This window comes from Xiphophorus couchianus, chromosome 12 (assembly GCF_001444195.1).
Source record: "Xiphophorus couchianus chromosome 12, X_couchianus-1.0, whole genome shotgun sequence".
Taxonomy (NCBI): Eukaryota; Metazoa; Chordata; class Actinopteri; order Cyprinodontiformes; family Poeciliidae; genus Xiphophorus; species Xiphophorus couchianus.
Genome location: NC_040239.1, coordinates 25341429 through 25354080, shown reverse-complemented (window position 1 = coordinate 25354080; position 12652 = coordinate 25341429). Strand labels below are relative to the sequence as shown.

Below are 12652 nucleotides of genomic sequence, written 5' to 3'. Positions count from 1 at the left end.
AATACTTTAAAAAACACGAAAGCCGAAAGATTCATTATATGCAGACTTGCGACAGATGTTTTGCAGTTGTTTTTGCTCAGGCTTGCTAGCTGGGCAAAAAAAAGGCCTGAACTTCAAAGTTTTGTCCTCGGTGTGTGCAGTTACGCAGGGATGTCGGCCTACTTTTCATCAGCTGACTGATTGTGTGTGTGTGTGTGTGTGTGGGTGGGGGGGAGTGCGTGCGTGGGTGTGTGTGTGAACGTGCTTGTGTATGTGCGGGATGCGAACCAGGAGGAGGGGATTGTGCTCGCAGAGATCCACAGAGATATCGGTGGCCATCGCTGCCGGCGGGGATCAATGCCAAACTTATCAAACCGGTTAATAAAACAAAGAAGCTAATTGTGCTCGGTCAAACTGACACACTGGGATTTAATAACGTGCACACAAAGACGGAGTGAAAGCGGTTTTCAGTTAATTGCTTTGAGGCAATAAGACTGATCAAACGGCGCGGTGATCAAAAGGAGTGAAGACGGCAGCGAGCGGTTAATAGTTCAGGATTGTCTTGTGGTACGCCACTGTGCCTGAGCTACACTGTCAGTGGTGGAAGAAAAACCCCATGACAACCTTCAGATGTGTCTCCGTGAGTTAAAATCTTCTTTAAAAAAACTTTACATGGACGAAACTTTTAGTCACCGACACTGCTGAAAAAAAAGCATCCTGCCTTTAAAATAAAATTTTTTGGTCACCCGATGAAAATTAAATACGACATCGTTCAGCAAATTAGTTTTTTTATGTTTTTTTTTTTTTTATAATTTATGATTCTGTAACACAAAAAAGAACATCCATGTCTGCAGTCTCATGTAAGAATAGAGATTAGGAGAACTCCAAAGCTTTGTTCACAGAAGGTGTTGATGCTCAATTCCGATTTTTGGCTGAAATCCTTTTTTGTTGTCATTGATTCCACTAATTAAACTCCACAGCAATAGACGCCACACAGCAGCATACTATTTACAGAAGTAGCAATGGATGGATCCATTTATGGAACAATTTTAAAGTTTATTCAGCAATGGGAGCCAACCGCATGGTCACAAGATCATAAGGCCAGAGAAGCTAATAAAAAGACAGCAAAACTAATAGCAATGTGGAGCAATTATTTGTGGAGCAATAACTGCAACTTCTGTAAAAAAGTGTGTTTGGATGTGTCGTCAGAGTCAAGAGTTGTGGGGTTGTGACATGAGGTGCTTCACTGGCAGACTTCCTTCATAAGTTCATAATTTTTGTTTTCAGCTATTGTTTACATCTGGATTTACGGTGTGTGATTTCTTCTGGTGCAGAATTATGATGCATGTCTCACAATAATGACAATCAAAACGCGACATGATCGTTCAGACTGCAGGTCAGATACGCATCCAAATTAGTGCCACATGGAAATGGCACAGATTCGATTTTTTATGGGCGAATAGATCAAAATTAGGTCGTTCAGAGTGCCATGAAAAATTCTGATTTGGGCAAAAAAAAGTGAATTTGGCTCACATTTACCTACTGTGAGAACGTAGGCTAAGTCACTTGTGAGTAAGATAGGCCTGTCACACATTTTGCTGGATAATAAACTGTCCTAGAAGTTATTGCGATAAATGATAATATTGTTGTTTGAGACTATTTCTAAGGAATAGAAATATGCCATAATGTAATGGCATAATAATGCAAGAGCATATTTTCAAAGATCAATAAATTTTACACTCTTATGAACATTTAACACTGGAACTGGAAGACCTTTTAAACATCCGATATAAACAAAACAACACAAGCAACAAGTGAATGATAAAGTCTGTCAATAAAATTGCCCTCCAAAAAAGAATTTGAGATCAAAGCATCAGAATGAAGAGTTTTGTCATTCAGTTTTTGGTAGAAAGAGAGAGAGAGGGTAGAACAATAAATCATGCAAACTGAAATAATTGAGCTTGTTTTAACTTATTATGCGATTAATTGATTTACTGCTTATTGCAAGAGGCCTACGATGACTTTAAACAGTCGACTAGGTAGAAATCTGACAGAGCAATCAATGACTAAAATAATCATTAGTTACAGCCCAAGTCACGCCTATACGTAATCCTGACTGATGCTTTATATTAGTAATCATGGCCACAAACACAGGAACTGCTCGAGTTATTCTGACATGCTGTAGTTGATTATCTGGACATCAGAATATGACGGTTGTCCCTAATTTTGATATTTCTTAAACAGTCCAGCTGTTTCCTCCCTCAGTCACATGTCGTCATGTTAAACAGTCTCATGTGGTCCGTTGCCTGCTGCTGCTCATCTCTTTTCCAGAGATCACCTCCATGTTGTTTTCTGAAATCTATCCCAATCTCAGAGAGTCAGCGGTAAACACATGCAGATGCTGGCCATGGTATGACAAATTTATTTGTTTTACTTAATTTAACATCCAAGAGTAAATTAAATAAGTGTTACTCTGGCCCATAACTGTAAATAAATGACTGAAAAATGTGCCTCGTTTTTAAGCTGCAGCTCTAAGTGGTAATCATAATCACAAGCCAACAAAATAAGCACTGTGGTCAAAACAGGGAAAGTTTCTGCAGCCTTAAGTTACATTTTAAAGGTCATCAAAACATGAGAGCGAGCCCTTCTTCGCATCACATGATCATACTTTAAACCCCGGCTAAAACAAGGGCAGACCACAGAGTACATTTGTTTCAATAAATCCTTCCTCATACTAAATCAACATGTAATTGTGTAAAACTCTAAATATGAACATCCAACATTTGTGTAGAACACGTAAAAGGCACCAGGAGACAAGAGTTCAATAGCCCACCCAGTTTTTATTATAAAGCCCAGTTATATAGCCCTACAGACCTAATTACATCACAGCTGTGTTGTCTGAGTGAACAAGATGTTGCACGCTTGACACTAAAGGGCGGAGTGGGACACGCAGGCATGATTAGACATTAAACATGCAGCTGAAATATGATTATTCCCACAAGTTTTACAGTGCAACATGGGCAAGTAATACATGATGGGCTCCAAATGTTAGAGACAGAGTAACTAAGCAACAAAGAATAATTTTTCAGCAATGCCGAGTGAGCGTCTTCATGGGAAAGCTTTTCTCTGTCCTTGAAGTGAACATCTGAAATTGGCCAATGTCTTACCCAAGGACACAGTGACACAGGGCGACAAGATGCACAGCAGGCACCGAGGCAACCAAACAGGCACCAAGAGTTGTTAAAAACAACAAAAACAAACTTTAAAAGGCACTATTGTTAACTTATTGCGGATTTTAAATTATTAGGGATGCATGACACCCCAATAATAAAATCACTAGCATCAACCAATGTTAGTAATTTTTGACATATTGATATTAATGTGAGTTCTAAAACTGGGCTAATATTAATAACAGATATCTACTTCCATCTTATTGCCATTTGTGTATGTATTTTGGGAGGGGCTGGGGTTTGGTCATGTGGGATTTGTTTGAGCATATGAAAGTGATAGTGATGCAGCACAAGATTGTGGGGTTTTTAAGCAGAAGCAGAGAATCAATGTCAGCAGCGCAGTTGTTTTTCTTCTAACCGAGTCAAAGGGCAATAAAATATTTATAATATTCATAAACATTGGCCAAAACAGCAACATTAACTTTCAGATATCAATTAAAATTTTTATATCTGGGTTGATATCAGATATAAATCCAGGAATCTTTATGCATTCCATGCATTACAGCAGATCCTTCCTCCCTGCATCACTGCTCCCAACTATATGTATTTACATCCCTGCTATCATTTGCAGTTTTTCTCATTTAAAATAAAATTTCTGCAGATATTTGCACATTTCTGTTTGTAGTATTTTCACTTCTTCCAATAAATTTTTAAGCACAAACTCACATGCACATTTTGTAATGTTTCTTTAAATTACCCTACTCAGCTGCACAGTCTACAGTTTTTATAACTACACTCGTAAATTTCCAACAAGTCCTTACTGTACAGTAAGTTGTTCTTAATTCAGTTTTTTTTAAATATATATACAAGTGTTCCTAACAATATTGCTACATTTAGCAAAAAATTTGCAAAATACCACGTTGTTTTACTGTTCTGTAAAATGTAACAATCACAAACAAACAGATAGTAGCTAATCAGTCAAGCTATCTGCTCAGGTAGCCAGTCCGTAGTCAGCTGCTTAACAAACATGCTGCCAGCAGCTCCTAAACTATCATCTTCAAACAGTATTACCTTCATAAGAGGGATAGGTGGCGCTCTACTGCCTATATCTGATCAACAACATGCAACAAGTGAAGGGAAAACACCAACCACAGCACTTTCCCTAATATCTCTTCTAAAAAAAAAAAGCCTTCACAATATACGAAGAGTTTGCTAAAATTGTTAGTGTTTTTGAAATCATTACTTGCCATAGTTGTACTACAACACAGCTAGTCGGTTAATTTCAGATGTCTATAATATATAATTTACTGTTGAGGATGCAATTCTTTTTAAATGAACCAAAAATTAAATACTGTAAATATGACATATGTGGAGTAAGACTTACATCTTGATGTTCTCATGGTATTGTTTGGTATCAGATGGTTGATTGTACAAAGGCTGCAACAACAGGACAAAAAATAAATAAACCAATTAAAAAGGTTACAAAATGGCAAAAAGACCTAAATTAGTTTCCTCAGTAATTTTAAAAAAATAATTAAACATGTCATCAATTAGAGAAGTAATGCAAAACCTTGGAACTAATGAAAAGAGGTCAAATAATTAGATCTATTTTTAAGCTGAAGTTTCATAGAATGAACGCCCCCTGAGGCAGAGCTGAGCTCTGCAGGAGCCGATTCGCTGCTCTATGTTTCAAAATTTAAGGACAGAAGAGCACACAAAGACGAGAAGAAAAGTCTACGCAAAGTAAAAGTCGCTACTCACCAGTTCCACTCTGGGTCCCAGCCCCTCCAGTATCCTATGAGCCTCTTCTGCTTTTTTCTGATGAGAAAAGACAAACCGAAGTAGCACATTAGCCAGCTGCCATCACCACGGCAACGCGGGGAACACGCTCACTAGATCACCAAGGCAAAAAAACACCGCTTGCTATAAGGGGTGAACGGGGCTGGATGCATGGTAGATGGAGAGCTGGACCCGCTGCCTATTGTTAGAGCTTTTAACTCAAGCTGGGCCACAGCTCCTTGCCTCAGCTCTCTCTCTTTCTCTCTATCTTCTCCAGCAAGAAAAAAAGAGAAAGATTACTCACCTACCCTGAACAGAGAAAGGTTAGAGAGAAAGAGCAGGCAGGCATGAAAGCAAGTGGGAGTAGACTAAAAAAGTGGGAGAGAAAGAGGATGGAAAAAAAGAGTGGAGCTGGAGGAGTGGAGGGGGGCACTTCAGAGCTGGAGAACAGAGATGTTTGACCATTAAGGAAAAAGTCAATCTAAAACGGGTCTTCTCTGCTCATCCTTACATAAACATTTAGCTCCACCAGACAAATGTGTATACATCTTTCCAAACTCCAAAACAATATTCTCACTGTACTCTTCTCCTTCATTTGCCGTGTACAGATGCCCTTGGTGCATGTAGTGACATTTTACAGCTGATGACAGTGACAGAGCGGGCCAGGCCACTTTTCAGTGGCAGCTTTTATTTCTTTATATTAGGTTAGGATATTTAACCTAATGCTGCTTAAATATCCTCAGCAGACTGAAAACAAGTTGAACTCTAAAAGTTAGACAACCATCATGTTCAGAGAACATACTATAACCTTGCTTTCATGTAACAGGGACAAAAATCTTCATGGTTTTAAATGACTATGTTGTAAACTTTTGTATGAAAATGCTAATATTGATGCTAAAATTTTCCGCGATGAGACATTTCTGCATTACTGCCATTGCTTGATGTCTAGAATCGGCAGCAGAAATCGGTGCGCATTTATCGTATCGTTTATCATTTATTGTGAAAATCTTCTTAGAGAAATTTTGATTTATTGTTGTCTTGATAAATTTAAATCAATGATATTAAATAAAAAAACTGTATTATTGGAAATGTTATTTTAAACAATTTTTTTACTGCTTCATCAGAGCCTCAAAAAATATCAGTAAGTTTGAAAATACTGTGTGCCGTTTAGTCTTATAAATCTTCCTTGTTAAGTAAGTGGAGTCCCGGAGAAGCCTATTTTATATTGGAATGTTATCTAAAATAGAAGCAGAAGCAAAAATTATGATTTTTAAATCATAATTTTTATTGTTATCACAATAGTATCGCAAAATATCACAATAAAATTCTAAGTCCATACCGTAACTGTGCTAATAAAAGGAAAACACCCTGTGTGCATCTTAGCATTTCCATTTTAAAGATATTAATTTAGCAGCATCTTATCTTAATTAAAGACCTCACAACAAATTTGACACTGGAATGTTTTAAGTTTCTTGGATTGTGATCAAGGGCCACAGAAAATCATTCCAAGAGCCACAAATGGTTCACGAGCCGCATAGTGAACACCCCTGGCCTACATCCTCAGCTACGTGTTTTTAACAGACATGCTTCACTGCAGGGAAATGGTGATAAAAATCATGACTATATCAACTCCACATCATGAGTGAACACAAACTTACAACTGGGTCAAAAGTGAGGCGAAGCTTTTTGAATAAAAGCCTTGTGCATCCACAGAACAAGGAAAGAAAAGAACCACAGCCTTACACAATGCACATGTTGTACATATCAATTAAATGCAAATGTTGCTTCCTCATCATCAGTGAGTAGGTGTAACAGGCTGCAGAGTATTGCCTCAGAGAGCACGCTCACAGCAGCAGCACTTAATGAGCAGCAATTATTAAAAGGAGACTTTCATCCTCCGAGAGTGGAGGGAGGGGGTTGTGGGATTTCTCTTCATTTCCGAACTGTGATACTTTCAGCTAATTTGAAAACAAAGCTGTGAGATACTGAAGTAGCTTCAGAAGAAGGAAAAAAAAAACAAGAAAAAACAAACAATATCTATGGAACTAAAGTGGAGAGGGGAAATGTGAGGGAAAACATTCTGGTTTTCAGTAAGAGTGTAACTAATTAAAGTGCTGGTGCTTCGTTAACATCCTTCATGTTTGTAAGCAGACAAAAGTGAAGAGGCTGAATTTAGCATTTCAATCATGCCCCCCGGTGGTGGCACACAGATTCACCACAGCGGCGCTCGCATTATCGCTGCTCGTAAAGCTAGGAGCCAACAGAACATTTTCTGCAGGTCACATGATCCGACTCCAGCAAACGTGAAACCAGATTTCTGGGACTGATTGTGCGGCTTCCCTGAGTGATTATATTCCTACACCCCCACCAAAGGGAATCCTGGGAACAAAAACAAGAAAAAGGGATAAATGTAGGGGGGAAAAAAAACAACAAAAAAAACGGCAAAGCTAGTTTTACATCGAAAAGACATAAACGCAATGCAGTCACAGGAGGTCCATGTCTTTTCTCATCCCCATGTCTGAGATGTCTGTGTTCCAAATGCAGGGAGGATGAACATGAACTGAGCCGGTCCTTGGGGGTCTGATGATGGGGCTGAAAGAGCCTGTGACTGTGAGCCCCAAAGGGACAGATGACAGTGTGGAGACGGGGAGAGCTGAGGCTGAAGTAATTCCAGCCACGTGTGTAAACACCACGGGCAACCATTTCTATTTACAACACAATATGCAGTCCTCCCTTGAAGACAACTCAAATCTAGCATATCGAATCGCGACAATTAAACAGCGGCGCGAGTGCAGTTGTAAATACCAGAAATGCAGAAGCGATGAGTAAAGCAGAAGCGTGTGACTTAGAATAGAAGCAGCTCGAGCCTGGTTTGACTGCCACAATGAGGCTGGATGGCAGCAGGCCAGAGTGCATTATGTAAGTCAGAGGGAAGTGTTACAGAGGTTAGATTGCACGCTCGAGTCACTTTCTAACTTGCGCCATCTGCCGTGTTCTCCTGTTCCAAGGAAGGGCTGCGTTTTAGCTGGCCATGGAAACAATCAAAGTCGCACGCTGTGCATCTTCCTAAAGGGTTTCTGAGGCCTTTCAGCGGTTATCCGCCGTTTCTCTGAGACACACAGCAATGCAAAGTATGTTTTATTACACACAGAGAATGCCAAAGTTTGGGCTGAACTATAATTGTCCATTTTGAGTGAATTTTCTGCACACTGCACTGCTGCCCAGCCTAGATGTACAGAATTACCCAGCTTAAAATATATGCTGGATATTTAAAAAAAAAAATCACAAGAGGCCCTTCAGAGTTTCATTTTTGAACTCGCAGTTCCTACAAAAATGAAACCTCAGCTTTTATCCACAAGGGGGACTGAGAGCACTGAGAATCACTGCAATGCTCCGTGGTTCATCTTCTGCACACACCTCAACTTCCTGCGGTGAACATTTCCTGCTAGCTTTTACGAAGCACTGCTCCATAAGGAGGCTGATTAATCCAAAATATTTTAGAGCAAAGATCAAGGGTTGTGTCAGTGCAAACGTGAATCACCTTCTACTGTCTGTGCGCCTCTTGGAGTCAACACATCTGATTCATTAGGTTTGCCATGTTGACCTTTAGTAGCATATTCTTTCAGGCAACATTCCTACCTTGCACGGCAGTAACAAGTAAGAGGGGTTAGGTATGACATGAATACATTTCGACGAGTTTTGTTTTGCTTTTCTTTTTTTTAAGATCTCAGAAAAATATTTTAAAAAGTATGACAGACTGCTGCTTTTCTGGGGAGGCAGAATGTACAGACAGTATTTACTGTGCGAACTGTCACGCCGCAGCCGTGAAAAACAATATCATGGCCCTACCTCTCCGCCGTTTCAACATAATGAATACTCTGCAAATGTGATCGAGTGTGGCCATATTGAAATACCAAGGAATATGGGTCAAAGGGGTAAGGCAGCAGATTAAGCACGCCTGTTTGAGTGTTTATCTTCCACTTACTCGGTTCTCGTCGTAGATGATCTGCACCAGGCTGCGGTGCTTGGCCTCACTGGGTGGCGGCGAGATGGGCCTCTCGGGTTCGTGGGGCTTAGCGGCTTCCTCCTCCAGCTGTTGCTGCGGCGCACACAAAAAAGATCAGATAACTTTTCCATTATATGTAACGGGGAAAATATTGACAGCCGACGGTTTTTGTTTACAGATACTCCTGTCACAATAACAACTGTCGCTGGATGACAAATTGTCCCAGAAACCAATGCGATAAACGATTGTATTGCCATCTTGAGACAATTTTCAACTAAGATAATAATACTTTCTTTAATTTCTAAGGAACATTTAGCACCGAAACTGGAAAATACCAAAAAGATCAAAAATAAATCAAAACAGCCGAAAAGTGGCAGGAAGTGCAAACTAACTACTTGATACAGGGTGTCAAATGTTGGCAACGCTCCTCAAAATGCTGATGCGAGCATCTCTAATGATTGTTGTCCACGTGGAGATTTTTGATCTCATTTTAATTTATCATGCGATTAATTCATTTATTACTTATTGTGACATACATGAAAAAAGTGACGCTTATAGAATGTAGGTTATGGCTACATATGTAGAGCCAAGACTACGCTTTCAAATAACTAAAGCAACTACACAACATTACAGCTTTGGAGATAAATCTTTCATAGGATGGTTCAACTTGATGGCAGACATGTTTCACCAGTGCGCTATTCGCGTGGCGCTGCACTCTGCCACTTAAGATTATGTGCGATCAAGGAAGGGGGAAAAAAAACTGAAGAACGAGACCAAACATGCCACACTTAAGGAGCTACATCAAACAATGAGTTAATATACTCTGCAGCAAAACTGAATTTGATTAGCACAACAAGACTGCACAAACAGAAGGCAGGCGTATTCCTGATTCAAATGGCTTTTCGAGCAAATAAAATCGATGTTTACAGTGGGAGCATAGGACAAGCGGCACTGCATGTGCATAAACAAAAAGGTACAGAGGGAGAAAAATATCAAACGGGGAACTGTGATGATGGAAAAAGCAGACGAAACAACAAGGTGGCTCTGAATGTGCATTTTGGCTTTGGATTAAAAAACACACAATACACAGAAATAAAACAAAATACTTAATTGACCTTTGTCACATTCACATCAAAATATGAAAGCCTGGTTATGGGTCGAAACAAGACTATAATAATTAAAATAATAATTAACTGAATGAAAATGATTAAATACTAATGAAATATTCAATAGTTACAGCCCTATGTGTATTAAAGAACATATTCATTCATTGTGCCAGTGATCAGTTTGTATTGCTGCGAGCCACAAAGTAATGACTTTAAAACCCCGGTGGGTTGAAAGACATTTACAGCATCTAAACGAGCCCATAAAGTCATCTCCTTATGCAAGCATTATTATGTTTACCCAGAGCGCCATTACAGCTACAAACTCAGAAGATTTACGTCAAATCATTTCCATTACCTCCAACAGATAAGGTCTGGCAGTTGTATTGGTGTAAGAGAATGACGTACTGCAACCAGGAAGATTTTAAAAGTGATTTGAAAAAATTAGGTTAGGTGGTTATTTTTGACTGGACAACCGATGCGGCGTTAGAGGGCATTTTTACCCTAGCGAGGTTAAGAACCGCAAATCCAGTTTAACTTGAAGTTAAAGTTCTCTAAAAACAAAAAAAGGCAGCAAGTTCTTTCACTTACTGGCTAAATTATGAGTTTAGCCAGCAAAGAACTATAGGTGCACCAATTGCAGTTTTCTGGCCGATCACAGATCTTTAAAAAGCCCAACCTGCTGATTCCAATTTTGACAGATGCCAAATGTTTTTATAACTGACCCTGTTAGGTGCTATAAGATCACACAGATCAATACACTTTCAATGTTCCAACCTTATTTTACTGAAAAACACTAAACAAAACCACCAAAACAACTACATGCAGTTTGTTCATTTATATTTTTCTCAAGATAAATGAAAAGTTTATACGTATGGGCGAGTCTGTCAGCCCTCAGAGAAAAAGTAGACAGTGGCTGATGTTCAAACGTTTGTAAAGGTAGATAAGTTTGGTGGATATGATCGACATCGGTCTATCACCAGTCACAAAAAATTATGGAAATTGGAGCTGATCCATTTGTGAACACCACAAAACACAAATTAATTACTGCTAAAAATATTGCAATCCAGGTGTGGTGCATCGAGTTTTAAATCCAATACTAAATTGCAATCATCGCAATATTAATAAGTGCAATATCAAAACTGCAAAAGATTGCATAGATGTAATATTTGGTACTCCGAAACATTACAGCTGACATGCATTCAAACTCTGGAAAACTGGAAAAGTAAGCAAGCAGTGGAGAGAATCTAGGTTAACTACCTTTGAAAAATGTCAGAATAATATTGCAATGTCATGTTTTCCCTCATACTGTGCGGCCGTACTCATGAAAAATCCAGTCCTATTAATTCACAGATTTCTGAAAACACCAACCAAAAAATTTGAAATGATATCTACTCAAGAATCGTTTGACAAAAGCTTTAATGCTAGTGAATCAGGCTTCCACTGTACTCTGTGTGCAATCATTAAAATGAAGACTGTCTTAATATTTTAACTTTTATGCACCCCAAAAAAAGCCATTTTTTCCCACTACAACATGGAAACCTTCAGCTACATACAGGAACATTTAATCGAACATACTGTAATGGTTTAAAATAAAAAGGATTTGCTTAACTAAACGTTGAATGAAAAGTGTCCTTCAGAAATACTCAGAAAATATTTGGATGCATTTACTGTAAGCTGTGGGTTGGGGGGGAAAAGCAGCAGAGTGTATGTAATCAGCTCTGACCAGTTATGTGGAGGCTGAGTTTGGGTGTCAAATGCCTCGTTTCCACTAAGTGGTACGGCACGGGTCGGGACGCCATTTTATCAGTTTCCATTGTAAAAACAGCGCACACAGTTTCTGGGTTCCCTTCAGTTGTAGGAACGATGCGGTTAGGGCGAAGCCACTGGCCTCACACAACACATTTCATTGATTGGCGGACATAAAAACGAGACATACTACTGTAGAGCGTCCCAGTCGCGCTAGTGTGATGCCATGTTAGTCGTTTAGGTTTAACCACGTCTGAAAGTTCAATTGGTGGCGGAAATGCTCTTCGGAATACGCTGTACTGAACCGACCCGACCAGTGGAAATGAGGCAAAAGGGCGCTGTAAAAACAGCTAATCTACACTAGCCTTCAGAGGAGGGAGGAGTAATGGTGGCCTCAAGATGGTCCACACATAAACACAGTAGGTTGGCTCATCTTGTGCCATGATTTCCCTAGTTAAGCATCTGGTCAAGCAAATTCAGGCACCCCCCATTCCCTTTCCAAACCCACCTCAGAATAAAATAAAATAAACCAACCGTCATGAGTTTGGCTGACACACTGGCTGTAACCTAACCTCTGCCTCCTGCCCGTTCACTTAATCTACCAGAACTCTTTAAAAAATAGTTTATCATGCCACTTAATTAGTGCAGATGTTTTAACGCTCAGCCCGAGCTGGACTGTAATAATATCCGGAAAAACATTCTCCATTACAGGAACCTGAGAGGGGGATGCAGATTTGTTCTGAGAGCAGCTTTTAATCATTCAAAGCTTTCAGAATCAAGACGTTTCTTCTATTCACCAAAGAGAAAAGGATTCCTCGTTTCATCTTTTTGATTAAAGTGTAAATATTCTTGAATGTCCTGATATA

At 39.4% G+C, this 12652-nt stretch overlaps 1 protein-coding gene across 3 annotated transcripts in view; it reads right to left on the bottom strand.

Moving 5' to 3' along the window:
• The window catches only part of ncor2 (nuclear receptor corepressor 2), a 109406-nt gene that overhangs the window by 53078 nt on the left and 43676 nt on the right, over positions 1–12652 (bottom strand). For all 3 annotated transcript variants that reach the window (XM_028032987.1, XM_028032988.1, XM_028032989.1), the window contains exons 6-8: positions 8914–9027; positions 4911–4967; positions 4534–4586 (exon numbers count right to left, since the gene is read on the bottom strand). In XM_028032987.1, the coding sequence (XP_027888788.1) occupies positions 4534–4586; positions 4911–4967; positions 8914–9027 (224 nt within the window). The remainder of the gene's footprint in view (positions 1–4533; positions 4587–4910; positions 4968–8913; positions 9028–12652) is intronic.